Source organism: Oikopleura dioica, chromosome 2 (genome assembly GCF_907165135.1).
Source record: "Oikopleura dioica chromosome 2, OKI2018_I68_1.0, whole genome shotgun sequence".
Classification (NCBI taxonomy): Eukaryota; Metazoa; Chordata; class Appendicularia; order Copelata; family Oikopleuridae; genus Oikopleura; species Oikopleura dioica.
Window position 1 is genome coordinate 10,816,245 of NC_137292.1, and position 27,358 is coordinate 10,843,602.

The 27,358-nt window shown below is 39.8% G+C and overlaps 7 protein-coding genes and 1 long non-coding RNA gene across 8 annotated transcripts; 7 read left to right on the plus strand and 1 right to left on the minus strand.

Annotated features, from left to right (window-relative positions):
- The first annotated feature begins 938 nt into the window (after positions 1 to 938).
- LOC145699943 (uncharacterized) lies at positions 939 to 13,092 on the plus strand. The gene is made up of 6 exons (XM_081777212.1): positions 939 to 1,140; positions 1,187 to 1,332; positions 10,620 to 10,739; positions 10,780 to 11,098; positions 11,140 to 11,565; positions 11,780 to 13,092. The coding sequence occupies exons 1-6, from the start codon at positions 1,125 to 1,127 to the stop codon at positions 12,016 to 12,018; spliced, it is 1,266 nt and encodes a 421-aa protein (XP_081633338.1). The 5' UTR covers positions 939 to 1,124; the 3' UTR covers positions 12,019 to 13,092.
- LOC145697860 (uncharacterized) lies at positions 3,492 to 4,373 on the plus strand. The gene is made up of 4 exons (XR_014133903.1): positions 3,492 to 3,994; positions 4,047 to 4,135; positions 4,179 to 4,270; positions 4,314 to 4,373. It is a non-coding gene; the product is annotated as an uncharacterized LOC145697860 (long non-coding RNA).
- On the minus strand, positions 6,343 to 7,343 carry LOC145698800 (uncharacterized). Its single transcript, XM_081776022.1, has 4 exons — positions 7,101 to 7,343; positions 6,959 to 7,058; positions 6,797 to 6,915; positions 6,343 to 6,756 (listed from the first exon to the last, which is right to left on the minus strand). The coding sequence occupies exons 1-4, from the start codon at positions 7,223 to 7,225 to the stop codon at positions 6,636 to 6,638; spliced, it is 465 nt and encodes a 154-aa protein (XP_081632148.1). The 5' UTR covers positions 7,226 to 7,343; the 3' UTR covers positions 6,343 to 6,635.
- A 932-nt stretch (positions 13,093 to 14,024) lies between the features above and the next one.
- On the plus strand, positions 14,025 to 15,991 carry LOC145700738 (uncharacterized). Its single transcript, XM_081778062.1, has 2 exons — positions 14,025 to 14,282; positions 14,568 to 15,991. Exons 1-2 carry the CDS (start codon positions 14,096 to 14,098, stop codon positions 15,989 to 15,991), a joined length of 1,611 nt encoding a protein of 536 aa, XP_081634188.1. The 5' UTR covers positions 14,025 to 14,095.
- Positions 15,992 to 16,016: 25 nt separating this feature from the next.
- On the plus strand, positions 16,017 to 17,588 carry LOC145697284 (uncharacterized). The gene is made up of 3 exons (XM_081774470.1): positions 16,017 to 17,009; positions 17,051 to 17,137; positions 17,185 to 17,588. The coding sequence occupies exons 1-3, from the start codon at positions 16,320 to 16,322 to the stop codon at positions 17,575 to 17,577; spliced, it is 1,170 nt and encodes a 389-aa protein (XP_081630596.1). The 5' UTR covers positions 16,017 to 16,319; the 3' UTR covers positions 17,578 to 17,588.
- Positions 17,574 to 18,627, plus strand: LOC145697285 (uncharacterized). The gene is made up of 6 exons (XM_081774471.1): positions 17,574 to 17,699; positions 17,745 to 17,955; positions 17,996 to 18,072; positions 18,113 to 18,294; positions 18,341 to 18,473; positions 18,518 to 18,627. The coding sequence occupies exons 2-6, from the start codon at positions 17,870 to 17,872 to the stop codon at positions 18,625 to 18,627; spliced, it is 588 nt and encodes a 195-aa protein (XP_081630597.1). The 5' UTR covers positions 17,574 to 17,699; positions 17,745 to 17,869.
- A 4,197-nt stretch (positions 18,628 to 22,824) lies between these two features.
- On the plus strand, positions 22,825 to 24,356 carry LOC145699937 (uncharacterized). Its single transcript, XM_081777201.1, has 2 exons — positions 22,825 to 23,090; positions 23,131 to 24,356. The coding sequence occupies exons 1-2, from the start codon at positions 22,862 to 22,864 to the stop codon at positions 24,354 to 24,356; spliced, it is 1,455 nt and encodes a 484-aa protein (XP_081633327.1). The 5' UTR covers positions 22,825 to 22,861.
- A 41-nt stretch (positions 24,357 to 24,397) lies between these two features.
- LOC145699928 (alsin-like) lies at positions 24,398 to 27,308 on the plus strand. Its single transcript, XM_081777192.1, has 4 exons — positions 24,398 to 26,795; positions 26,838 to 26,907; positions 26,948 to 27,058; positions 27,103 to 27,308. The coding sequence occupies exons 1-4, from the start codon at positions 25,320 to 25,322 to the stop codon at positions 27,171 to 27,173; spliced, it is 1,728 nt and encodes a 575-aa protein (XP_081633318.1). The 5' UTR covers positions 24,398 to 25,319; the 3' UTR covers positions 27,174 to 27,308.
- Positions 27,309 to 27,358: the final 50 nt, after the last annotated feature.

Here is a 27,358-nt window from a genome sequence, read left to right on the forward strand (position 1 = left end):
AACAGTCGCTTAACTTTAGACGAAAAGAATAACTGTAGATAATGGTCGCGTGATGACCTTAATTAAAGGCGTATCAACCTCACATTTTTGTGAGTAGCGGGCGTCCAGGCTCGAGGGTTCTCTATTCTCCCTAGAAGCGACCTGCAGCGAGCTAGATTTCACGCCCAATTACCTCCACAATCATCGAAAATATAACAAAACCCACCTCAAATCTACCACTTTGAATTAAACATTAGCAGTGAGTAAAGAAAACTCAAATGATGAGTTGAGAAATTCAATACTCAGCGTATTATTCACCTGGGCCGGATCAATCAGTCCCAAGAAGAATAGAGCCCAAATTTCAAGAGCAAATAGAGAATTTTCTCAGTATTGTGTTACAAAATCCAACTTCTTTGGAAGAGAGACTGATCTTTTATCACTAGAGAAACCAGGAAAAAAGACGTTTTTGGAAAGCAACAAAGCAGTAAAAGTCCGTCTCAAAGTCCGATTACTTTTCCTTTTATTCGTTCCCAGACTATTCCAATTTTACACGAGTAATTGAAATGATGAGAATACTTAATTCAGGCCTTTCGCTTTATATTATGCATAGAGATAACTGTCATAAGGCCTTCATCCTTACTGAATTATTGATCTAATGATAGTCCGAAAAGACAGAAGAAGCCGTCGGCGTCAAGTATCAATTTAAGAGATATTTTTGACCAGATAGAATCAATGCTGTTCGTGTCATAAATAGTTGCGGCAGGCATCGTTTAAATAAATCAAAGTATCTAACTCCTTTAATTTCGGCACCTGTGGCATAATTAGAGCTTTGAAATTAGCCTGTCGGTCCTATTCCAAATATAAAAGGACTCTTCCTCTCTTTAAAAATGACACCTATTTGAAAACGAGCCTTTCATTTTCTCCTCTTGCCGCGAAACAACTGCCAACTCGGATATAAATAACTTACTCGATTTTCTCAGTTCAGATAAATCGGAAAAATTGCTCACGTGAACTTGATCCTTTTCACCTTTGAGCGTGTTGAGTCGAATCAGTGACGTAAAGCTCGATATATTGGGAACAAAGAGCTGCTGTATATATATTTTGGGACTGAGTAAAGCAACAGCAGATAACAAGAGAACATCTCAATGGAAAAGCTTCAAGGTTGGTTTAAAATTCTTTCACCCGATAAAGTCAATAATTAAATTAGCTCTTGGCCGGGAAATCCGCTATGTCGAGTACAAATTACGACGACAGAAGCAAGAGAAAAAGAAGATGAAACAAGCGCAAAAAGATTTCACATATGGAACCAACTCGATGTATGAGCCTAATAATGGTGGCGGAAGAACAACTACGGTATCAATATCAGTAGGGTTCGCGCCCAAAAATCAAGTGCCCGAAATACTTATTCTATCTTTCTGAATTTTAGATATATGATAGATAAGGGCAAATAAAGTATAAATTGTTTTAAAATTTATCAAAATTTAAGAGGGTTGAAGAGAAAATAAGCCCCAAAAATGCCAAAAATGGGTTGACCATGTTAGTCAGCCCAAAATTAAAAATTTCAAAAAATGGTATGATCAGTAGAGGTTTCTGATCATTTTTTGATAAAAAAATTTTGGGAAGCATCTACGGTTTCCCTAGAATTTACAAAAAACTGCCTTTTTTTGGCAATGTTTTTCTGTTACGTGATCATGCGCGCGCACGCGTAACCGCGCGTGATGGGGGTGGCCACGTAAAATTCCAATCAATTTTGCCGGAAAATTTTAATTCTTCTTTTTAACATAATTAATAAATAATTAATAATTTAAATAATAAAACTATAATAAATATGAGCTCATAATACTTTTATTAATCATAAATAATTATAAATTGAAAAATTTTCTCTTTTTATCTTTGAGAAACCTAAAAGATCCTCTAGATTTTTAAAAGATCACCTTACGTAGGTCCACCGCTTAAAAATCGCTCTATTTTTTTTAAAAGCCCTCTTTTTTTTTAAAAAAATGAGAATTACTGTTACGAAGGAGACATTTTGGGGACGGCATGGAAAGAAGATCGCCAATATTCTTGGCATGCTAGCTTTTATGTTTGGCTACGCATCAGGTAACTTTTTGAGATCAAGGGATCCCCCCTGTTTTTTCAACTCTTTATCACGGGTAATACATTAAAATCACTTCTTCGGACCAAAATCCTGACCCCAATGTTTTTCGTTCTTATCTTGTAGCGCAGTTTCTGGGGAGTCGAATAATATAATTTTTATGGGTCGGTAATACTATATTATATCGGGTTCTAGAGCTATAAGTACGTGAAAATAACAAGTACTGAAGCCTCAGAACTCTGAAACTTTCTTTTTAAAGTATAGTGAATTTGGGCTCTTTCGAAAGCCCAGCTCAAACTGTGGTTGGGCAGACTATGCATGACGTAAAATTTTGTGAAAAAAATTTTGAGTGGAAAGTTTTTTGGCTCAAAAAATTTTTCTGTTGAGAATTATCGGCTGCCCACCAACTGCCCAACCACAGTTTGAGCCGGGCTTTCCAATGATACCCATTTGTCCATACTTTCTTTAAAAATTTTCGGAGATACAGGGCTTCACTAGAATTTTTCAATAGGGGCGCCTATGACGTCATTAATGATGACTCAGACCCTGAAAGGTATATGAATCGACTCCTCAGGAGCTGCCCTTTCGAATGAGAATAAGAAAGATGGAGGATAGAATTTTTTCCGAAGAAGTGATTTTCATGTATCGGGTCTCTTTATGGCATATTTAGATTCTTGCCCTCAAAAGTCGTAAAAATGCATATTAATTGAACTTTGCGTAAAAATCGCATTTTTTCCACTTTTCAATATCAACGACAAAAGACAAAAAAGGGGGTCTATCGATAGCTTAGAATGCAACGAGAAAGAATATGACGACCGCACTAGAATTTCTGGCCATATATTGGCGGTAGAGAGCAAATTAAAGCCAGAAAAGGGCCAAAAAAGCATCAAAAATTTTTCTCAGGCAAAATAATTTATCCCAAATGGGCTGAATTTCCAGTCAAAATTGGAAAAAACGGAAAGGGGGTGATCCCTCAAAGAATCGCCTGTTATAAGACATAAAACAACTATGATCATATCGACCGGGGGATCCTTAACTCGTAATTATGGTGAAGATTTAAATTATATTTGTAGGATTTCTCCATGCATTCTTCATGAAGAAGAAAGAAGAAATCGAATTTCAGAAGATAATAGATAATCTGGTAAGTTCGAGATTAACGAAGTGATACCCTTAAAATTTTATCTTTATTAACAGTAGCTTATGCCAGCAAAACACAAAAGCTCGTCTCTCGGACATTCTTGAATAAGTAAACATGGGAATTTTTTGTCCAACAAAATCTGTCTCTCATACTTTGCAACGAAATCAAAAATTTGAGAAAGAGTCTTTGAGACGGAAAAAACAAATGAATTATTACGATCATTATGTAATATTATCTTGTTTAATGATAGAAGCTCAATACAAGAGCTTCATTCCATGAGTTATTTTTCGAGAAAATGATACACAATTTAATTTTATTTTTTTCTACGCTTGTCACAGGAAAATGGACAAGAGAATCTTTTGATTAGGTCACGAGATAATACTGCTTTACAGAGGTTTAATTATTATTATCTTTCAAAAGATTTGACTGCGCGGTCGCCAAATTATGAGAACGAAAGTCTTGAAAGTTCGCTTCGACATATACAGCGTTTTAATCGTAAATTAACGACGAGTAAAACATATTGTCACAGTGCTGTTTTTATGACTATTCGGCTCCCAAACCCTTATGTTCGAGATGAATGGACTTACCTGCGGAATGTTATTGGAAGTAAAGTTGTTCTCAGTCGCTTAGCCTATAATTATTGACACTCCCACTGATTACAAAAAAGAGCTAAAATTGAAATTCTTGCGCCGCAATGCCATGATAAAATTTCAAATGTCGGAAATTATGACTTGGACAATGATGCCGGAGTTGTTTTTAATTATATTTTAAGGGAAACAGGGGTTAACTTAAAATTTGAAGTTTTCTTAAGCTAACCCTCAAAGGGATCAAGAGATACCAGATTTTATTGAAGCTTGGTCGCCAAAACTCGCTGAAATTCTTCTTGGTGATACTGACACAGTTTTTACTGTCAGTACAATATTGTAATAGGAAGTAAACGCGATCTAACAAATGAATATTATTCAGTATTCGTTTTGAAAAGCAGAAGAAACGTAAGCCTTTTATATTTGACTTGCTTTACAAAATGTCGGAGGCTTCTCATGATGAGAGTAAAACAGGTAAAGCTCTATTAAAAATCAATTCTAAAAATGAATTTCAAAGTGCTCCAGGGAATTATGACACAATCTAACTATGTCGTCGAATATATTGAATCAGCTTTCGAAAAAGGATTCAAAAAATTATGGAGAATAATATATTGTATTATCTTGCATCCCTTTTAGTTATTTTTGATGGCGACCAAACAGAAAGGGAAAATAATATAAGAGAAATTCTCCAAACAATCGAATCTATTACTCAAAACTATTTAACTCATCTTGATGAAACCGAGAGTGGAGGCGATCATGGATGGTTTCTCGTTTTGGCTAGAAAAAGATAATTTACCATTTTATTTGCTCAAGAAGCTAACAGTGATGTTTGCAAGTGCCTTCCTTTTTTACCTGAGCTCGGGTCAAGCGTATTTGACAAGACGAACTGATTTTTGTTTTGGCTTTTCATCGCGCTTGTAATAGAAAGTTGTTAACTTGCCATAAGAGAAATTCGATCGAAGGCACTGCAATTTGCGCTGTTAAAATTTTGAATTCAGAAAATATTATTTTCTCTATTTCTAGCCATATAAGATGGATTGCAGCATATAGTAGAATTAGAAATGAGCGACCGGCTTGGAGAAGACGTAACGCAGACTTTTATTGAGATTTTCAAAGAATATGCACTTGAACAAATTTTTCACAGCGAATAAAACTCATGATGAATTTTCCAAAATTGCAAGAGCTTTCATTCGTTCAGCTTCAATGTCTTCCTCTCGTTCATTTTCACGTTGTCTCATTCCCTTATAAATATAAATTGAATGCACAGTTAGAATCGAAGTTGGTCACCTCCCAAATCAACGCTTCTGCCTTTTCTTCATCATCAAGGAGTTTCAGATGCTCAAATGCTTTGTTTTGTTTTGCGATCGTAAGTCGCCACAGACGTATATCAAGCGTTCGAGTATCCGAAGTTTCAAGGCCCTTCAGAATTCAGAAAGGAAGGTTTCAGAAGCACTTTTTAATAACAGTCAGGGACAGGGCGAAGCCGACCCGAAGGGGAGGCCACGCTCGTTTTTAATTACCGTCAGGCACAGAGCGTGGCCTCCCCTTCGGGTCGGCTTCGCTCTTTTTTCATTACTGTAAGGGACAGGGCGAAGCCGACCCGAAGGGGAGGCCACGCTCGTTTTTAATTACCGTCAGGCACAGAGCGTGGCCTCCCCTTCGGGTCGGCTTCGCTCTTTTTTTCATTACAGTAAGGGACAGGGCGAAGCCGACCCGAAGGGGAGGCCACGCCCGTTTTTTAATTACAGTCAGGGAGAGCGTGGCCTCCCTTCGGGTCGGCTTCGCTCTTTTTCATTACAGTAAGGGACAGGGCGAAGCCGACCCGAAGGGGAGGCCACGCCCGTTTTTTAATTACAGTCAGGAAGAGAGCGTGGCCTCCCCTTCGGGTCGGCTTCGCTCTTTTTTCATTACTGTAAGGGACAGGGCGAAGCCGACCCGAAGGGGAGGCCACGCCCGTTTTTTAATTACAGTCAGGGAGAGAGCGTGGCCTCCCCTTCGGGTCGGCTTCGCTCTTTTTCATTACTGTAAGGGACAGGGCGAAGCCGACCCGAAGGGGAGGCCACGCTCGTTTTTAATTACCGTCAGGCACAGAGCGTGGCCTCCCCTTCGGGTCGGCTTCGCTCTTTTTCATTACAGTAAGGGACAGGGCGAAGCCGACCCGAAGGGGAGGCCACGCCCGTTTTTAATTACAGTCAGGAGAGAGCGTGGCCTCCCCTTCGGGTCGGCTTCGCTCTTTTTTCATTACTGTAAGGGACAGGGCGAAGCCGACCCGAAGGGGAGGCCACGCCCGTTTTTTAATTACAGTCAGGAAGAGAGCGTGGCCTCCCCTTCGGGTCGGCTTCGCTCTTTTTTCATTACAGTAAGGGACAGGGCGAAGCCGACCCGAAGGGGAGGCCACGCCCGTTTTTAATTACAGTCAGGGAGAGAACTAAGCCTCTCTTTACAATTTATGAAACCTTGACCAAACGTTCGCTCTAAAATTCAAATGAGAAAAATTCAGAAGAAATTCCGCTTACCAACAGGGCGATTGTCAGAAACGGCGACAATATTGTGCGGAATTCTATTTTTGTAAGCAGAAATCTCTGTATATTCTTTCGTCCACTTTTTATTAATACTCTCCCAAGCGACTGAAACTAGCTCGTTCAGTTTTCGGATCCAAGTCAATTTTCGTCGATGTTGATGGAGAATTACGTTCATTTTGTCAATCAAAAGAAGAATATCAGCCCCGGTTTGTTGATTCTGTCGCTCGGAATGAAGGAATTTTCCTCTTTCCTCAAACATCACCATAAGATTATGAAACGCCGTATCGAAATTTTTTCCCAAAACAATTGGGTGTAAATTAGTTAAAGTTCAAATAAAATTTAAACCCAGCCCATAATATGAAGTGAATAGACCCCTGCTTAACACGCTCCATTCTTTTCTCCATATCTGTGTACGCTTTCAAAAGTGAGCCGTAAGTTCTAAAATTTTTATTTTGTTATCAGAACAGGCCTTTCCTACCGTGAATGTCCTCCAGATGATTTAAGAAAAGGCTCGCTTACCGCCCACCAAAACATTGGTATTATAGAAGATTTCAGTTTTGTCAAGTCGTAATCAGATTTTTCCGAAATGGTAAGAATCTATAAATTTTTGACGCTTAAAGCAAGAGTATATTTTTAATACCATGTTAGCGAATTTTCTGTCCCGATAATCCCGACAAGTTTTTAAAACAAGTTCTTCGTGTTTAAAAAAATTAAGCACGTTCGCTTGATGGACTGCGTAACTAATCTATGTTTGGAATAATTGTTTAAAATACGCATATTACCGGGATCCAATGTCCGAGAGAAAGGGGCGTGTCGAAAACGTTTCAGCTTCGAGAAACGAAGCTTCGAGCCCAAAACGAATATCAGATCTACTATGACTGCATGTTGTTCGACTTCCGAAACTCATTTTTAGACTGTGTAGAAGATTCCAAGTGTCTTAGTTATTGGCTGAATTAAATATCTTATTGATTTGATGTATGTAGGAAAAAGCCGCTTCGCGGCTAGGTTTTTGTTAATAATTCTGATCTGTTATTTTAACCATTTCCTGCGGGTCGGCCTTTCGGATTTTCAGCAAGTGCATCTCTTGATTTATCTTCGAACATAAAGTGTTCATAACTTCGAAGATCAAAGTTTGCCGCTTTGCAGTGATCGACATTGCAATCATAAAAATTTAAAAAATGCTTAGATCAAAAACTGACCCCTTTCCCACATGCATAACACAATGTAAAGGAATCGCTCCGGAGAAGCCATTTTCTTTAAGCTTATCAGAAAATAAAATGTTCGCCTTGAGCTGGGCATGAGCTATGAGATTGGATAAATACTTTAAACCCTTTTTATCATACCTGTATCGCTCACTACGAACTTAAGCTTTTGAAATAACATCCGATAGAATGGCAATTTTATCAATTCTGCGAAGGCGGATTCTGCAATGTTTTCTGCAGAATGCTTTAACCGGCTTCAGATGTTTTTTTAAGGCAATATAAAAAAACAAGATTTAAGAATCTCAATTGTTTCAAAAAGAATTTTTGAAAAATGCCAATTTGACAATCCAAGTGTGAAATTTTAAACTTATTTACCACTTTTTAGTTTTCCCTCTACCGTTCCTTAATTTGCTGAAACAGGGACAAAAGCATAAACCCACCACGTTCATTTGAAACTCCTAGTGCAGCGACCGCGCGATTACGCCTACTAGTGCTCCCGTCCATGTGAATGGTCAGGTAACGTGATGAGCGAACAAAACTCTCCATTTGATCATGAAGGATTGGGGTAAAGGCCCCAGTTAAGGAGGTGATAAAATTTTGGGAGGGCATAGCAACTGATTTGTCTGGATCGTCAAGAGCATTCTTCAAATCAGGAAAAAGATCAGTGAATTCTTCCAACGTCGATTGTATAGTCAATGTTGGAATACCCTTCATCTTAGATATAAGCAGAAATTTGATCAAAGGAGTGTCGTAAGTTGGCTCAAATTCAATCTTACTAAAAGAAAATAAATTTCAGAGTTACCGTCATTTGACCGCGAATATCGCGGTTTCGATTAACGGAGGTTGCAGGCGGATTCTTTTTTTGGAAGATAGATACAACTGGGCAGGTTTTCACTTCCAAAAATTCCGGAACAGGAATCGGAGACGGTGTTGGCTCTTGCCTAGGCCTTTTTGACGTTCTGGTAGCAGGAATTGTGCAAAAGTGATACTCAAAAGTCCCCATGTTTTCAAGCATTTCTTTTATTTTCTTTGAAATACGCGCAGAGTTCTGCCAAACAGCTTGTTCCATATCAACTTCATCCCAAATTTGAGCTCGAATATCAGTGTCAAGTATCCAGGACAAAAGGACCCTGTGCGCACCCTTCGTTGGGCGTATAAAATTCAACCAAGCATTATTTCCGTCTCGAGTACCTTCTCTCTTAAGTGTCTCTTTTTCTTCCCAATCTCTGAGAGTAATCACGTCACTGTATGTCGTAACCAAGTATTTTGCAGTTTCGTAACTCATAGGACATGCCGGAGTTAGACTGGAAACAAACCCACAAAATATAAGATAAATTTTCATATTTTAGGATTTTGGAAGAGAAATCCTCGTAGATCCATTTTTAAATACAGTATTATCAAAAATTATGTCATTCTCAGTTGTAGCCCAAACGACTTCTTTTCAATCTTTTTCATGACGCTGCAAAGTCTGAGAGACCAGCGCGGCTGTTCAAGTCGAGTTTCTTCATGTTTCAGAAAATCTTAGCTTAGCTAACGCTAAAATTCCGCCTGTGGTAGATAGATATGACCAATATCTAGTGCCGTTTTTCGGAGTTTCAATTGCAGTAGAGAGCCAAGAGTCAAACCTGTTTTTGAAAAGTAGCGATTTCCGCCTCTCGCAGGATTAAAATTTTCTTAAGAAAAATAAGTCTGATCATGGAATTCTCAGTAGATGAAGGTAGATCATCCCCTTATCTTATGCCGTTTTGAGAAAATTTTGTGTGCCCAAAACATACTTAACAAATTTTTTTTTTGAAGAAGTGGTTCAAAAATGAAGATTTTCATGAAATCAATGGTTAGTAAAAATCGCCTCTAAAATCCCGAAAATTAGCCCGTTTTATAATAGATCGACCAATTTTTAGTAATTAAATATGTAATTACTTAGTTTTCGTCCAAAAAACATTAACAAAAACTCCTTGGAACATTTATAGAATGATTTTAATACTGCTGAATACAAATTCAAAATTTAATTTTTTCATTGAAAATCGTGAAAAACAGGTAATCGATTTTTTTCTTACAAAATTTTTGAAATTTTAAATTCTGGTCTCCATAGGATCTAGACAAGGGTCTTATCTAACTTCTCAGAAGAAAATAAATTCCGCCCTATATAAGGGTTTCGAGAAAAGTCTGCCAGGAAAATGGTCATTTTTAGCGATTTCCGAGTTTTCAACGCCATTTTTTACGATTATTTTCTGGAGATATAGAAATCGGCCTTCCATAGGCACGAGATAAGGGCCTCAACTCTCTATTAAAACAAAAAAAATCATTGGTCACTATGTTAGGATTGGGAGAAAAGTCTACCAGAAACTCCCGATTCTTGATATCTACCTCCTTAAGAGAAAATGACTTTATTTTCAGGATCCTGAAATCAAGGAAGAGAATGGATTCGTGGCGACTCGGCTTGGCCTTCGTGAGTGGAAGATCGGAATGGCTTTTTAATTAAATTTAGTATATATTTATTATTGTTAATTGGAAAATATTAAAAAAGCCTTAAATAGAAGAATAGAAAATTGTTTTTTTTTTGAAAAATAAAAAAATGACAATTATTTATGTTGTATCTTCTATTTTTATTAATATCATTTTAAATCATTTTATAAATCTTTTTAAAAGAAAGAATTTCTTTAAAAAGAAAGAAATACCCATTACGCGCCGACCACCCTAGCCGCGCAAGGAAATGCCTGAGGGCGAACGCGGCGCCGTGCGCTCCGCGCCGCGCAAAGATCGACAAAAATAGACCTTCAATGGTCAATTACAGTATGTTAGTCATCTGCTTCCCATTATTTTTCAATCGAATATTGTTCTCCTCAATCAAAATTATATATATATCCAAAAAATTTCTGGGAAGCTTTTGACTAACATGGTTTTTGAACATAAATTTCCCTATATCTCTTCAACCCTTTAATTTTTTTTTCGGTGAAATAGATTTTTTTAACCTTTAAACAGATAAAAAACACCTATAAAAATTTGAAAACAATTGGATTTGTCTATCAAAAGATAGTTTTTTTGGGCGCGAACCCTAAATATCAGGCAATTACAGTCAGTGAGAGCGCATTAATTTAGGCGGAGGAGTTGAATTTCGAGGATCAGCCGGGATCCGGTAGCACTGAAAGAAATCAGACTAACAGTGAATACGATAGAGCACGGCCAGCAAACGCCGAAGAAGAAAAACTACAACTAGAGGTGACTAAATACTGCTTTTATCTTGCTATCACGTTTTTAGCTCGCATTGGCAATGTCTCGCGAAAGTGCTCCTCCAACCCAGCCAACTACAGGAAACCTAATTCAACCAGCAGCTACAGTTACCCCTGCCCCGCCAGCTTCAACCCAACCACAGGCATCTTTTGATCCATGGGCTTCATCAAGTTCGACTCCCGTTGTTACTGCTCCTCCCGCAGCTCAAAAAGCGGCTCCTGCCACTAGTTGGGAGTCGTTTTCGAATGCTCCACAACAAGCAGCAACTCCTTCATCGTCAGATCCTTGGGGTACCCCAGCTCCTGCTGCGCCAAAGGCTTCAGCGGCTCCGGGTGCTAGTTGGACAGGTTTATAGCTATTTGATTGCGTTGTTTAATTTGTCTGATAGCATTTGATGACTCTTTTGGTACTGCATCCGCCTCTGCCACGACATCCGCCGCTAGTTACCCTCCACAAGCAGACTCTGTTCCTGCTGCGAAACCAGACTCATTCTTCGACTTGCCGATCTCTGATCCAACCCCAGCGCCCGTTTCTCAGCCCGCTGTAGCTCCAGTTATGACGCCGATGACGCCGCAAGTCGCCCCTGAGAATGATCTTCTGGGCGGAGAAGTCGGAACATTGACCAGTCAAAATACTACGAGCGCTGCCCAGAAAAATGAAAAGATGCGTAAAACACCCACTGATTTCCTTGGAAAGGGAGCGAATCTTGTTAACTTCGACAATCTTGTCTCGAGACCATCTGGTGCCGGAGCGATCAATCCATTCATGTCGTCGGGATTGCAGAAGACTAATCCATTCCACGCAAAAGGGCCAGGTAAATGCAATTCATGCCTTTGTACTCTTAGAGTTCTCTGAGTCAGAATTTAACAATTTTCAGAAGTTATTCATTCTACTAATCCCTTCGACAACCTCTCTGACCCTTGTGGTACAGTATTCTAATTATTAGTAAAACATGGTTGTCGGTAATCTTTTTCTCGGTGTTCCTTTTATTGTCGGTGCATTTTCTTCTCACGCTAACACTTTTCAAGGTCTGTCGATGAACGCCATGGCCTCACAGCAAAACAAAGGTGGCTTCGCCGCCCTCGACGGAACTGGCATGGCTCCTCTCCAGCCGATGAACAACAATTCGGTCATGCAACCAATTCAGCCCACGAGCAGCCACGCGCCTGTCTTCTCATCCACCGCTCAGAACACAATGTTCGGCGCGAAGCCAATGTCCAGCCAACATTTCAATCAGCAAGCGTTTCGAAATAAATTATTTTTCTAGTTCGTTATTTTTGTCACTCCTGCCTTTAGAAAAAAAAAACTGTTTCGATTGATGATGCGCATGCTCAAGTAGTAGACATTTGTCATTATCTCTTGATTATATTAGGTATTAGATTCTCAGGGACACTCGGAAGACTTTATCAGTCTCAGTACTAGTTGAAGTAAATTATGATATTGTAATCGTCCTCGTTAAAAAGCATGAATAGCATCTTTACTAACAAATAATTTTCGAACCGCTCCGCAGTCTAACAAAAGCCAAAGTAACCCGTTCAATTTCTGAAAGACTAAAAAAAGCAACACATTTCAATTCACGAAGACCGAAATAAATCCAGCGATTCTGCGCGCCAACTCCATTCAAAGTCCTGCATTTTCTTTCTTTTAAATTATATAAGTTTTCTTTACCATCTGCGACGAAAAACAACGAATATTTGAAATCCCCTGCTGCTAACTCTTATATTGATATTGACAGTTTGCATTTATACAGTTCAAGAATCAGTATCCTTTTCTGAATGTTGGATTCTTTCCTTTCTTTCCCATTTTTTTTCTCTGCTTTCGTTTTCTGACTCGTTCGTAGTTACTTTTCAGTTTCGATTATCAGTTTAACAAGCGCATGATTCAAATACGATTATTATTACCACCACAGGAGGGCGGATATTAACAATTTTATTTGAACCGATGCTTTTTAAATGACCAATTAATCCGAATCCAGCTGAATTTCACTCTATCGGCTTTTTAATTTTTCAATTTCTCAGTAAAAAAGCACCTTATTCTTTACTTTTTAAGAATAGTCGAATGCATAGTATAATTAAATAAAAATGACGTATTAATATTATTTACCTTCACGCCAAATCTATTCATTTACCCACAAAGTTCTCGACTCCTTGACTGTAACTTACACCTTCTTAAGCCTGAAATTTTCCCCTAATTTTTTACTGGTATTTTGTTTGATTACTGCGCTCATCAGTAATTGCTTGCGACAAATATTCTGTTAACCATCCTGGTGTCAAATTACTTTTTCCTTAAAATTCATTAAAAATTTTGATAATCTCAAATAAATGACTTTTTTATTTGAAAATACTTTGTTCCGAGCTCAAGAAACGTTGATCTCGAGCATCTCTATTTATTTGCAACAGAAATAAAGGCAGGTAGAATAAACCAGATCGACCAGATGCCGATCAGAAACTCGATAAAGTGGCTTTGAATATAATTTACGGCGATGACAAATTTCTGGAAACACGGGTGATCTTTGTATTCCTCTGATATCGAATTGACCACGTACACGAATACTAGGGCGACGAAAATAAGCATGATCGCGCGTATCTCTTTGATAAAGAAATTCGAACTAGTCGAAATTCTGATTATAATGCCGGATGTCGGCTTTTCGTAAAGAGCAAGTGCAGTTGGACTTATTTCGCATTCTTTCCGCAGTATTTTATAGCGTCGCTGCAAATCTAACAAAATATGACGGTGATTCTTTAGGAAAATTTTTCGTACCTTTGAACTTGAGCAGCTTTTTGGTCACCGCGGAGCTAAAGGAAAACCAGCAGATTGTCAAGATCCAGTACAGCGGGTTCGAGCGGTTTCTATTTGCTGTTCGAAGAATCAACCCAGATAGTAAAATCCAAGAGAACCAAACGTCTTTTGTAAACACTTGCTCCATTGTCTCTCAGATGCTCAACTTTTGTGCGTCTTTTTTTTCTCTATATTTAGGACTTCGAGAATAGGATGCCTTTTGAATGGCCAATTTTAAAATTCTCGCCAACTGACGTGGTGCAAATCCAGTGAAGATCATGGTCAGCGAAACTCTGATTGATGTTCTTATTCAAGAATTTCTATGTCGGACTTGGCAGACGAAGTAATATCGAAAAATAATAGTCTTTTAGCGGACGCATTAAAGCAGCAGCTGTATCCGTTACCTTCAATCAAAATCGGCGCGTACGTTGAACCTATTGTGAGCTTCATAAAGTGTCATAAAAGTCGTGAGATTTTTATGAGGAAGTAGGGATTTACTTTTTTCGACGCAGGATATTTCAAAAGATGTTTGTGATTGAAAGAGATTAAACTTTTTTGAGTTGACCATGATTTTGACTCTTTGGTTTATTCAAGCGCTTATTGCAAGTGCGCAGAGATACAGAGATGACGACTCTTACAGTAGAGAGTCGGAATCTTCCAGCTTTGACAGGGCTTCAACCCCTGGAATAACATTTAGACAATTCATGAATATACTCGACCATCGCCTCAGAAAGTTCGAAGAAAGCATAAACGGTCAGTCACTATGTTTTTCAAGGGCACCACGTAAGAATTTTAAAGATCGAGGGCGTTGATGTTCTATTCTCACTCTCTATGACGAATTTTTGGCTTAAATTTGGGGCTTAAATTTTTCATGTGCGGGCAAGCTTGCCGTTGTTGATAACCTCTGTAGAGGAAAAAAGAGAATGCCTGAAGAATATGAAAAATAACAATTTTAATTTTACCCGATTTCTGTACAGTCAATGCGGTGGAAAGATTTTCTTACTTATCAACTTACCATTCAACTGATGCCTTACTTAGATAAAACCGACAAGAAAATTGCAGACCTGCGAGAAGAGTTCAGTCGTCAACTTGATGAAATCAAGAGCAATGGAATGGTTCATGATGTTACAAACACAAGGGATTACGAAGATAGACTTGAAGAGACCAACCTGTGGCTGCAGAAACTCGACAATGATTTTGAATCGTTTCAGACGAAGACTGACGAATCAATCGGTGAATTAGGGCGATTGACTGAAAGCCTCGTTACTCGAACATCTCAGTTAGAGAATAAAAGCGAAAATTCGGATATCAAAAATACGAATTCTATGGATGGATCGCTTTTAAGTAGTGTCAATGACAATAAACGGAAGATTTCCGAATTGGAAGATCAAATTGTGACAACGAGAGTAATTCAAATAAATGATGAACGAGCTCTGGAAAATCTTAATCGAACAGTCGAATCTCTCCGACAACATTCGATGACTCCTTCGAGTTCTGGAACGAGTCCCGAAATCACCCAGCGAATCGAAAAACTCGAAGAAGACGTTCATAAAATAAGGACAAGCGAGAACGATGAGCTCGACGAGCTTTACGAAACTGTCCTGGAGAATAAAAACGAACAAAATGCTAGAATAACAAAACTCGAAAAGGATTTACTTCAGAAATCAGTCGATTTCAAAAATTATCATGAGCACGAGAAGACTGCAGATCTTGCGTTGGCAAAGAAGATTCAAGCGATTGAAAACGAACTAGAAAATGAAAAGAAAGATTTGGAAAATTTTATAAGCGAGGTTGGCCATGGAGATTTCGGATTTATAACCAAGAAGATTGTCGATTTGGGCAATGATCTCGAGCAATTGTTCACAAAATTTGAAAATTTTAAAAATGAAGAGTTCGCGCAAGAAGAAAGGCTTGATTCCGTCCTTCGAAGGGCAGAATTAATGAAAGAGTCGATCTTGAATCTCCAGAAGACCGACGAAGACTTCTTATTCCGACTTGTTGATGTCGAAACAAGAATTCAAAACGGATACTCTCCCGGCAGTGGTGGGCCTTCATCGACTAGCATTGAGCAGATAAGCTATCAATTGAACAAGTTCAAAAGTTTTCTACGCGAAATGAAGTCGCAAACAAACGAGATGAAGGATCAAATCAAGAGTCTTGAGGATAAAACATCATTAGAGTACTCTTCGTTATCAAGAAATCAAACTCGATACGAGACCGCACTTTCAAAAATACAGGAAAACTCCGAGAAAAAATGTATCGAACTTGAAGCCTCTTTATCAAAATTAGAAAAGCAACAAAAAGAAGCCGAGATGGCTTGTGAATCTAAAGTTGGGGCCCTTCAAGATAAAGTTGCAGCTGATCTACTGAGCATCGAGGAAAATACTGTCTCAAGTAGAGATTACTGCGAGGATAAAATCAAGAAAGAGTTCGAAGCACGAATTCATTCTCGAAAATTATAGATATTTTTGAACTCTATGAAAGGCGCTTTCATCAACGATCATCGACACACAAGAAGATATTGAAAATAAACTGGCATCAGTTGAGAACGATATCGCCAGAAAAATAGCTCAATCATCTCAAAACTCTGAGATTCCGGCTTCAATTAAAAATGACCTTGAAAAGGTGAAAAAACAAAATGAATACGAAAGTCGTCAGATCGAAGAACTCAAGAAATCATTCCAGTCTTGTACCAGAGAAGATGATTTGTTACCCCTTCAAAGGTCTGTAAAAGCCCTGGAAGTGTCAACAACCGCCATATCAGAAAAACTAGTTGAGGACACAAATAGCATGGATACTCTTATTAATAAACTCTCTGTTGAGTTCCACGAGCTTGAGCTCAACTTTGATAAGCTCATGGACTCGATGAATTCACAATCATCAGACACAGGCGTTAGTTCTACTGTTGTTGCCGCGCTGGAAGTGAAAATAGACAAAGTCAAGACTAATTTCTTCGATGCTCAAAAGGACTTCCAAGATTTCAAGAATCAACTGTATTTGCTTGACGCAAAGTTGGATAATCAAAACGAGAATATTAAAAACATGTCGAGGCACACTCATTCTTTACCACAAGAGCTCGTTGCCCTGGAGAACAAAATGAAGGAGTTACAAGACGAACTTGATAGAGCTAAAAAAGAAGGCATAAGCATTAATAATGTTCAAACAACACCAGCGCCAACTTCAAATACACGATATCCAGCTGCCGATAACTGGGGATCGTGGCAATCCTGTTCTGTAACATGTGGAAGAGGGACAAAACGAAGATACAATAATAATTTAAGCTCCAGTAACAGGGTTCAGAACGTTCCCTGTGAGGAAAAACCTTGTGTTAGCTGGTCGAGTTGGTCTTCTTGTTCAAAAACATGCGGAACAGGAGAACGACGAAGAGAAAACCTTACGAGTATGGACATGTTCAATAGCGAATCACAGAAGGAAGCCTGTAATACACAGCCCTGTCCAGCGGAGATTCCATGGTCACAGGTTCGTTGCAGGAAAGAAATTTTAATTATGCAGATTTTAAGTGGTCTGTTTGTACAAAAACCTGTGGTGGAGGAAGACGCACCAGGCATAGTGGGTCAGAAGTGGAGAATGACCGATGTAATACAGTGGTAAGTTATTGTTAATCTTAGGATTGAAATATTAAATTGATTTTCAGAACTGTCCGGGGTGGACTGAATGGTCTGAGTGCTCCGCAACATGCGATGGTGGCACTAAAACTCGAAATTACATACAATATAATAGCTTTAATCAGCCGAGATCTGTCGATGAAGAAGAACGTGTTTGCAATAGAGTTACTTGTCCATGGACAGAATGGTCAGACTGCAGCGTTACGTGCGGTGAAGGATTTAAGTCGAGAAGAAGAGGAGACCGAGAATATAAAAGAAGATGCATAATGTCGGCATGTACCGAGACAACGCCGTTCTTTAATACAACACCACCACCGAATGGTGACGGGATGATGGGAGAAATCGTAATTATCGGTGGAAGAAGAGGCAGAAGTGATAAAATTGGCCCGAAAACAGTTAAGGAAAGGGATAATTTTATCTAAAATTTAATAAAATTTCGATTATGTCATCCTCAAAAAGAGTATACAACTTTCTGATGGATCAGAGGAAATTTGGAGCACCGACTTTGAGTTGGGGTGGCATCGATCATGTTCAGTTAGCTTCGGTAACTGCTGATAAATGCTCATTATTAATTTATTATAAAATTGAGGCGGTAGAATTTATGTCATCGGCGGAAGCTTTACTGGTCAGAACATTTACGAAGTCTCTCACTCGAACACACGGAAGCTCAATACAGAACTGACCTCGAAGTTTTACTATCATTCTTGTGCAATAATGAACAATAGAGTCTGGATTGTTGCCGGTTCAGGAGGTCAAGGAAAGAATGCGGTTTCATTTGATATCGGTTTCCGCCAAGAGAGGTAGAGTAAAAGAACAATCTTGAGTTACATCTTTTATTAGATTCGAACCGATTCTACGCGACTCACATTACGGTGGTGCATTAGTGGCGTTGCATGATGAATACTTGCTAATCTCTGGTATTTATTAATATTAAAATATATCAATGAATGTATCAAGGTGGTAACTCTCCTCGAGCGAACTCAATGGAAGCTTTAATTGATGGCCGTACTTCGTGGTCATTTTCATCTTCACTGCCAGAGAGAATTTCTGGACATCAAATGATAGCCGATCCTGAGAGCAATAAGATGTTTGCCCTCGGTGGTTATGATGGACACAAAGAAAGAAACGAAATTTACATGGTACTCGATTATAGATCATTTCATTGCTTTGAATGATTAATTTCAGATCGACATGAGCTGTGTAGTCGCCAAGCAATGCCGCCTCAACTCTCCAGCGTGGAGCAAGGCCGGAACGTTGCACAGTCCGCGAGACAGCCATGTTTCCGTTCTCTACCGCAATAAAATCTATTCCTTTGGAGGTAGGATTCTCGAAGACAATATGCAAGAAAAGGTTACTTTTTAGGCTTCACGAGAACATCATTGCCAGACGAGTTCTTTTCGTTGGAGAGTATGAACTCAGAAATCATGAGCACCTCGCATTCCCTCAATTCGCATACCGCGGTTTTACTGTAAATAAAGCGCCATTGAATATTTAATTGATTCGAGTTGAATTCTACGCGGGGAGTAAAGTTTGTCTAAGCGTTCTACTACGATTCTCCAAACAAAGCGCCCTCGGGGTGAGTTAGCTCCTGCGCTTGTCCCCAATAACAAAATCTCGCGCCACATAAGTGTGTTCTATCGACTGCCGAATTTTGATTTGACTGTTACAGTTAGTTAATAACATCTACGCGCAGCCAGCCATGCGAGGCCTTTTTCAATTCTATCTGATAATGGGCTGAGAATAAAAGAGAGAGAGAGAAGGGAATAAGAAGAATGGACTTCCGAGAACATGTTCTTGCGACTTTTGAAAGAGAGATATCTGAAATAAGAAGATATTGGGTCTGGATTCTGATTCTGAGCATTGTGCTCTTTGGGTTCTTTGTTATCACCATTCAAATTGCCTTTACCTTCTATCTCAGTTGGCTAGCAGTGGCAATATGTAAGTTTTATATTATTTTTTTATCGATAAAAAGATGAATGGCAAATATTGAATATTTGCTAAACCACTAACCTTTTGTGCAACGGGTTTTGTTCAGGGGCACTGCTTGGCTTTATAAATATTGGCATAGCCTGCGTTATTTTCGAAAACCTCTTTTGGCCTTGGTATCTGACAAATGTTGATCCAAATGATCCAAGAATCAACTGTACCTATGAAGAATACTGTGGACAACATGCTGAAGAGCATACAACGGAATCTCAGGAAAAGGTTCGAAATTTATTTTAATGCACAAACTTAAATAGCTTCGGTTGGGATTTCCTCTAGCTTTTTTCTTCTTCTCTTTTCATAGTCGCATAACAGCTTCAATCCGATAAAGTAGCAAAAGTATGAAAATATCGTCAAACCCAAGAAAACATCGCACCAAGCGTGAAAAAGAACAAGTCCGCTTCGTATCGGTCTCTTGGCCATTTTATATTTCTCCTTTCAAAATTAACTTCAAAAACCGATTGCAGTTTAATATGCAGGACGAAGTGGCCGATTATCCCAGAAACTAATTAAAGTGCATGAGTGTTTATTTCGGGAGTTTTCTTAGCATTCACCTGAGATTCAGGGTCGAAAAAGATATACAAAAAGGAGACTTGATTAAAAATTTTTTCGAACTTCAATGACCAGGAACTCTGCCCAATTTGCAATGGTGCTGATGAAGACTGCATCGTTCGTCCCTCGACTCCGAAAGCTGACCTAAGTCGCCCTTCACCGATCAAAGAAGATCTCGACGAAGAAGAGGATATTCTTGTCTTACCGAAACCTGATATCGATGTTGGCTTAGCTTCCACGCCAATTAGAAGTAACCTTGTTGTCAAGACTCCAAAGAGCACGCGGCCGGAACCTGATGAAAGACTTCTCCTTGAGACTCCGGTCTTTCATTCAAGATCAACCACACGCGCTACAACGCCTAGCCGTGAATTAGACACTACTCCCGTAGCCACGCCTTCCCGAAAGATCCACACCAGAAGGTCACACATGGACAACAGAACTCCGCAAAATGTAAAGTTCAGCGAGGAGACAGTGCGGTCGGTTTCATGCACGCTTAGTTTGAAGGTAATTAACGCATCAGTGCGGCTTGTTTTTCACAAAAATAAACGATGAAGTTATTCAAGCGTAACTTGTTGATTTTAAGTCTGAGACTCAAAGCCTCCAAGAAGAAAAACTTCTGCGCTCTCTTGCCACTCCAACGCGAGTTGAGATCCCAAGAAGGACACCCCGCCGTTCGAGAGACTCATCGAAGGGACGCGATACGCCCGCCCGCAGAGAGTCCTCTCGACGTGAATCTCGTGGGAGAGATCGAAGACCTCGCAGGAACGATCCTTGAAATCGTCAGCTAATCATATAACTCCTATAAATACATTTACAGATTTTCAAGATCCAAAAACAGAAGTAACAGCCGCAAAAGCCGAGATAGCAAAAGTAGAGAGGGCTCGAAAAATCGCCGAAAATCCAAGAGCCCTCGAACATCCCAAAGTCAATCTCGCGACACTTCGAAAAGCAGAGCCTCAAGAGATAGCTCGAAATCCCGTTCAAGGGACCATTCAAAATCTCGTTCCCGCGATCGTTCCAAATCACGTTCTAGGGATCATTCGAGGGATTCTGCAGTTGATGAAAAAAGGTCGAAGAGATCGTCAACAGCTTTGAGCAATAATCGATCGAGTCTTTACGGTAGCTTCAAGAACAAAGACGAGCCTTATATTTTAACTGATGCGCCGCTGGAGCTCAGCTTCGATGAAAGAAAATCAAAGACACCCTTGAATCCTCGACAACGCAAAGAAAGATCCAGGCAGCGGCGACGACGACGTCGAACTTTGGATTTTTAGTATTTATCCGAATTAATCTTACTAGCTCAATTCTCCAAGAGTTCACAAGCAGCAATGTGATCTTCTATATCTCCATATCTAAAACGTTCCAGACATTTTGTACATTTTGAAACACTTTTCTGTAAGCTTTTTCTGTATTAGGATATTACACAAACGAGTAAATCTAAAAACAAAGATACTTATTTATTTGCTTGAATATTGAAGTCAGCTCGTATTTGATCCATCCGTCGTTGTTTTCTTCTTTGCTCGTGGTCTGTGACAATTTCGCTTTTCAGAGACTATCGACACTGTGTCGATTTAGAAGAAAAAAATAATAATAGCTCTTCCTGGTATAATACAGGGATCTGACAGCTCTCTCTTTCTGTTCAGAGGGGGGACTTCGGGAACATTTCAGTTAAAGTTTCGAGACGGGTAATTACCTAAGGCTGATTTTGTTTTCAAGACCGAGAAGATAAGCCGAAGATTTGACAACTAATGGTATATCCTTGCGTTTCAGATATTCTTTCCGCGCTTTTGCAGACAGTGCACCCTAAGGATTAAGCGTCAGTAACTTTGGTGCGACTTCAGTCGCTTACTGGAACATCTTCTGTAGTGGACGTATTATCGTTTTTGAGAATGTCATGAATTGTCACTTGCTTTTGACGTTTCGAAATTTTGAGGGAGAGATTGTGGATCTCCTTTTGAAAATCGGTTGAACCTGGCATCTGACAGCTATATTTCTCACCTGAGCATTTCGATGCCGAACATTGGATTTGAACGTCTCGACGCACTTTCTATACACGTAAACGAGCAGAAGCATGCCTGCTATGAAAAGACTCGCGTATGCCCACTCTGAAATTGGCTCCTTCTACGAAAAATATTAGTGTCTACCTTTGTAGATTTCAAGCGTTTCATTATCAAGGTCTCCTTCCCAGACTCCACTACCTCTTACGTATTTCTCTTGGATAAACTTTACGCTGTTTTCAATGGAAAGAATCTCTATTTTTGCAACGTTCTTATAATGAAAAACAAGCCTGCTTATGATCATACGATGTCGTCGTTGTTAGCTGGGTAGTCGACATTTCTCTTCCTCTATCTCTGATTCTCCGTCCTCTCTCTCCTCATGCAGCTTATTAATTTTTACCGCAACCGTACATTAGCGGTCTCCCACCAATTCGGTTTTGATCCTCTGAACTGACCCTAATCTTGAGTTCGGAAGGTGCTACAGTAGCACTGCTACTCATAAACTGCAAGTTGAACTGATTTTATGCACTCTCCGACATTTTTCATCTTTATATATCCAATCAATAAGGATTAAGTCCTTTCTTATTGCAGACTTCATACTGCAGTATTACTAATACTGTATTAGATAATTTATCTTAAAATACTTCTAGACTTTCTAAAGATATTTATTCATAAAAAATCTTGTTTTCCCCTCTACAGCGGTAGTAGAATACCAGATAAAATCGCCGGAATTTTCATAAATATCATCGGTGATGGAATACACTTGTTTCGACCTTGATCTTCATCATAAGGGTTTAATAATAAAACCAAAGAAAAAGACGCTAATGAAGTGCGCGAGCCAATAGGAGCAATTTTCAAGAACAGACTGAGACTCGTCGTCTTCCCGACTTATTCTCCTGCACTCTGTGCAGTGCACAGTGGTGGTTCATTTTTCGACGGGCATCTATCAGAGAAAATTCTGACCTGTTACTTTCCAGTTGTTTCCTTGTAAATATCATATTGAAAATATGCACTACAATTGTGATTGCTATTATCTCAACTTGAGATTCTCAAGGCTTCAATCTCAAGTATTAGTAATGCTGCGTTACCGATATTTTTCTTTACGATGCCATCAACTGATTCAGTCTTTCAGAAAGACAAACGTACTTTTTCTCTGGATAAAAATTCTGTTTAGATGTCAATTGAGATCGTGACAACATGTCAGCTCAACGATGGGACGGTGGAAAAATGGCAAATCGGAAAGCTAAGAAAAATTCTTTACGTCCGTGGGAGCTCTGTTCCTTTTCTGGCGCTCAATAGTGCGAAGCAACTCTACAGTTTCTCTGAAGAATCTTCGTGGACGCTCCTGGATGTCGAAAATGTCCTTGCGATTTCTTATGGAAGGAATGAAGTGTCCTACGCAGGTTTTTCATCTATTTTAAATAGATTAACAATTCTGTTTAGTAATTATTTCGACGGAAAATGGCTGCTTCACTGCTGATTCTTCTCTAAATATCGCTGAATTCTCTCCCCTTGTCTTCTCATCCCTATCCTCTAGTTCTGAAGCTTCATTTGGAGTTACGCGGGATGGGTTTCTCTACGGCTGGGGCAAGAATTTCTTCCTTGGACTGATCGAAGAAGGCTTTACAGAAAAACCCCGCAAACTTGAGCCCTTCAAAAACGTCATTTCAATCGAGTGCGGATCAGAACACAATCTTCTTCTTGTAGAACGCGATGTACAGGACAATGAATCGAGCGCAGACGAGGACGACGCTTTCAATTTCGATCACGATGAGCATTTCGGAATTAATATCCTCGAGGACGCACTTGTTATGGCAGGAAATCTGGACGTTGAAAGAGAGAAAGATGAAGATAAGAAAGAAGAAAAGGGGAAATCTCTTGCGATTTCTTTGACCAATTCTGTTGAGTGGTTGAGCCAGAGCACGATGAATGTAACTTCCGTGATTCTTCCAACTCCAGTGACCAATATCATTGCATCAACAATAGCGACTACTTCTTCCACGATTTCCTCGACGTATTCGTATGGCGAGTCTCTTATTAAAGGCTTCTTGAGCAGCCAAGAGAAGAGCCGCCAAAAAGTCAGGACAGATTGCGTTTCACAAATCTCTGCAGCTCCAAGGGCACTCACAGATCTTTACGTTTGGGGTCGAAATGGACACGGACAGCTCGGCACAGGCGATACAGCTGATGTCATCGAACCAGTAAAGCTTCAGGCTGTTTCTTCAAAAGGTATCATCGCGATTCTAGCTCAGGAAAATCTCAGCTTTGCCGTAACGTCTACGTGGGAAGTGTGGGCTTGGGGTGAAGATTTTCAAAAAGAAACGAAGCTCAAGCAGTCGTCAGTTCTGCACACTCTCACAGCCCGCTATTTGAGCATGCCCAATACTCAAGGTGGATATGAAATCGTTCCAACTTCTGAAAACCGTGGTGTATTCGCGGAAGTTCCGCCAGGGAGCATTCTTTTGTCCTCATTTGATCATCACTACCAGCTTCTTTCTTGTCAAAGAATGAAATGCATTGAAGAAATAACTCTCTTGACGAAACAATTCTCTCGTAACCTAGGAACTCTTCGTAAAACGATTGTTCGTCCGTTATTAAACGAATGTCAAGCGACAGGGACATTTGCCGGATTTGGTGGCGATCTTTCATCGGTTTTTGGACTTTTATGAAAACGGATTCAACCGATTTGTTCATTCTAAATTTAACTAAGAAACAATGATTTTAATCCAAGAAAAAGCACCTCCTTCAATCAGTTAACGATAGCTACAACCCAGACAGCTGCTGGCGGCGATGCTTGGCTCAACTCTCGACCCGCTCTGTTCATTATTCTCTCAAGTTCAGCATCGGAATTGAACGAACGATTCACGAGTTACTTTCGTTTTCTCGGAAAAGCCGTCGCTGGTGGATTCTTCGATTCTCTTTCGAAAGAATTCATCTCTAAACTGGAACCAAAGCTTAAAAATTCGCCTGGAATCATTACTCAACAGGATTCTGTTGCGGATACTTTGATAGAAGCTCTCAGTCTGCCCGCAAAGGAGCTCAAACATCACGTTAAATCGCTAGAAACTCTTCTCGACCTAACTGTTCGAATTGAAGGCCCTGAAAATCCATCGTCTTTGGAAGAGGTGTCAGTTTCTCTTGTTCACAAAATAATTGAATGGCTGAAATTGGCAATTGTCAATATCCAGTGCATAATTGAAGATTTCAATCGGACACGCGCGTTTTGGAACGATCCAGCAAACTTGAGGTACCGCAAGGCTCTTGTCACGGCGGACAGATTTTTGGTGCTAACAAATCGAACAATTCCTGTATGGCCATCTGGTGCAGTTACTCAACCGGCAGTTCTTCTATTTTCCGATGTTTTGGTCATCTGGACTCAATTGAGCATTCAGCAGCTTCCTTTGAATCTGCTCTGGATCCGAGAATATCCCGACGAGAAAAAAGTGATCGTAGAAACGCCCGAAGAAAATCTAACTCTTGTTTTCAAAAATCCCGAAGACCGTGATTTCTGGTGCTCGACTCTTATTCAAAGTGTTTGCCGTCTGTTGGAGCAGGAGGACATCACTCGTTTGCCATTAACTCGAAAAGGCCTTTTTCAATTTAAAAATGGCAGGTTGCGAGGCTGTACATACATGGGTGACTGGGAGAACGGTAAAATGCATGGAAAGGGCTTCTTAACTTCTCCTGATAATCACAAGAAATACATTGGCGGCTTCGTAGACGGAGAACGGTCCGGTTGGGGCGTTTTTACCAACGAAATGGCTAAAGATTGTGCGATTAAGACCTACACTGGGTTTTATGAAAATGAGCAGCAGAATGGAATCGGAGAGGCGGTTTATGGCGATGGCAGCGTTTATAAAGGGTGTTGGAAAGATGGGCTAAGGGCTGGACATGGTGTTCAATTTTACGGCTCCTCTCATGCATCAGTTTACCTAGGCGACTGGTCAAATGATAAACGGAATGGTTACGGAGTGCTGCGAAGCCGTCTTCAAGGATGGCGATTTCTCTGTCTATGGAAAGATGACAAAAAGCACGGCCGCGGCGTGTTCGTCTCATCTTCTAATGTCTTCACCCAAAGCATGTTCTCGTTCGATCAAATTATCGACAAAGAGGGCCTCGTTTATGCAAATTTGACAAATATAAGCGGCATTGAAGAGGACAGGTTCTTCATTGGCGCCGTCACGAGTTCATTGCCGGTCACAGTTGTCGACGACTCTATTCAGCCAGAAGATGTTACACTTGTCAAAGGAAAGCTTTCTGTTTTACACGACTCAAAGGATTGTGACAAACTGGCAACTTCTGTTGAGGGCAGTTTTGCTGGAGATATTTTACAGCCAAAGATCACCGCTGGCGTCGATTTCAAAACCATCATCGTCGATTCTAATTTGACTGGATTCTTTAACTTGGTCGGCTCAGTTCCGAGTGCTGCTAAATGGCGTGGATTGTTCAAGCTTTTTGTTACCGATCTTGGAACTCCTCTCAGCGGCCCTGGAGATGGATGGAATGAGAGCTTGACTGACAAGTGTTGGGAAAACTTGAGCGAGGTGGTGAATAACCGAAAGACAACCATGTTTCCGGACACACCAGTTTCTGAGCAAGTCAAGCTTACGTCCCGCCCTACACCAGACAAAGATGATGAAATCAAAGAGTATGTAAAGCGAGCGCTTAGCTCGAAACTTCACCCTCTCGGTCATGTGATGAGCATGATTGTCAAAGCTTTTGAAAGCTCTTACACCCCCACGCATACAGCGCTGATATTCGCCTCTCTGGCTGAAATAAAGTCGATTATCAAGGTGTTTCATAATGTTACTCGATGCTTTTTCCCCGAAATAGACCCTGCAGACGCTAAAATGTGTGCTGGAAGCCTGATCTTACCAAGTTTATTTCCACAAGTCTATCCTATACTTCAATCAATGTATGTCGAGTCACACACAAGAGTTGAAGAAAGAATAAACCTGAATCTGAGAAGATACAGAGCAATGAAAGATCTATCTTTGGCACAGCTGCTGGGGTCTGATATTTTGGAGCAAATGGTAATCGATGCTGAAGAAAAACCGATCTTGATCTCTTGTGTCAAAAAGATGCGACAATTCCCTCTCTGTATTCTGGTAAGATGATTAAAATTAATCTAAATGAACCCTTTTCTCAAGCCGGATCAAAAACTCGACCTTATATGCGAGCTTTTTAAATTGCTAAAAGAAGAACTCGCCAAGTACAATGGTATAGATACCCTCACAATCTCTTTCTAAACCGTTTCTAGCAAGCTACAGCGCTGATGACCTGCTTCCCGCCATGGAATTTGTAATGGTGAGAGGAATGGTGACCAACCTTGGAGTCGAAATCAGAATTATCAAGGATTTCATCCATCCAGGTATATTTTCTTTTGGCATTTGAGGTTCTACACTTTGAATTTAGACATTCAAGGTGGCGAGCGAGGTCTCTGGTATTGCCATTTCTACACAGCTTATAAATCCCTTTCAAGATGATCTTACCTACTGCTTATTTCTCCGAATTTTTGAGTGGTATTCTACTTCTATATTTCATAGTTGCTCATTTCGTTCCATTGTGATGCAAAGTATCTCTACACGTAACCTTGTTCAATTGCCATTTTACACGTTCAATAAAAAATAACAATCAAAATACGATCACACAAGAAAGATTTTCTCTCATT

Excerpts from the sequence above, each read along its gene's own strand:
- LOC145699943 (XM_081777212.1), top strand. Across the intron at positions 1,333-10,619 it reads GTGGCGGAAGAACAACTACG|GCGGAGGAGTTGAATTTCGA; the intron begins GTATCAATATCA and ends GCATTAATTTAG. Across the intron at positions 11,099-11,139 it reads TCCGGGTGCTAGTTGGACAG|CATTTGATGACTCTTTTGGT; the intron begins GTTTATAGCTAT and ends TTTGTCTGATAG.
- LOC145698800 (XM_081776022.1), bottom strand. The coding sequence starts at position 7,225 with ATGAGTTTCGGAAGTCGAACAACATGCAGTCATAGTAGATCTGATATT. Across the intron at positions 7,059-7,100 it reads CTCTCGGACATTGGATCCCG|TTACGCAGTCCATCAAGCGA; the intron begins GTAATATGCGTA and ends AACATAGATTAG. Across the intron at positions 6,757-6,796 it reads TCATCTGGAGGACATTCACG|AACTTACGGCTCACTTTTGA; the intron begins GTAGGAAAGGCC and ends TAAAAATTTTAG.
- LOC145700738 (XM_081778062.1), top strand. The coding sequence starts at position 14,096 with ATGATTTTGACTCTTTGGTTTATTCAAGCGCTTATTGCAAGTGCGCAG. Across the intron at positions 14,283-14,567 it reads GTTCGAAGAAAGCATAAACG|ATAAAACCGACAAGAAAATT; the intron begins GTCAGTCACTAT and ends TGCCTTACTTAG.
- LOC145697284 (XM_081774470.1), top strand. The coding sequence starts at position 16,320 with ATGGATACTCTTATTAATAAACTCTCTGTTGAGTTCCACGAGCTTGAG. Across the intron at positions 17,010-17,050 it reads CGGAGATTCCATGGTCACAG|TGGTCTGTTTGTACAAAAAC; the intron begins GTTCGTTGCAGG and ends GCAGATTTTAAG. Across the intron at positions 17,138-17,184 it reads ATGACCGATGTAATACAGTG|AACTGTCCGGGGTGGACTGA; the intron begins GTAAGTTATTGT and ends ATTGATTTTCAG.
- LOC145697285 (XM_081774471.1), top strand. The coding sequence starts at position 17,870 with ATGAACAATAGAGTCTGGATTGTTGCCGGTTCAGGAGGTCAAGGAAAG. Across the intron at positions 17,956-17,995 it reads ATCGGTTTCCGCCAAGAGAG|ATTCGAACCGATTCTACGCG; the intron begins GTAGAGTAAAAG and ends ATCTTTTATTAG. Across the intron at positions 18,295-18,340 it reads AAAGAAACGAAATTTACATG|ATCGACATGAGCTGTGTAGT; the intron begins GTACTCGATTAT and ends GATTAATTTCAG.
- LOC145699937 (XM_081777201.1), top strand. The coding sequence starts at position 22,862 with ATGTCAATTGAGATCGTGACAACATGTCAGCTCAACGATGGGACGGTG. Across the intron at positions 23,091-23,130 it reads GAATGAAGTGTCCTACGCAG|TAATTATTTCGACGGAAAAT; the intron begins GTTTTTCATCTA and ends AATTCTGTTTAG.
- LOC145699928 (XM_081777192.1), top strand. The coding sequence starts at position 25,320 with ATGGGTGACTGGGAGAACGGTAAAATGCATGGAAAGGGCTTCTTAACT. Across the intron at positions 26,796-26,837 it reads AATTCCCTCTCTGTATTCTG|CCGGATCAAAAACTCGACCT; the intron begins GTAAGATGATTA and ends CCTTTTCTCAAG. Across the intron at positions 27,059-27,102 it reads CAAGGATTTCATCCATCCAG|ACATTCAAGGTGGCGAGCGA; the intron begins GTATATTTTCTT and ends CTTTGAATTTAG.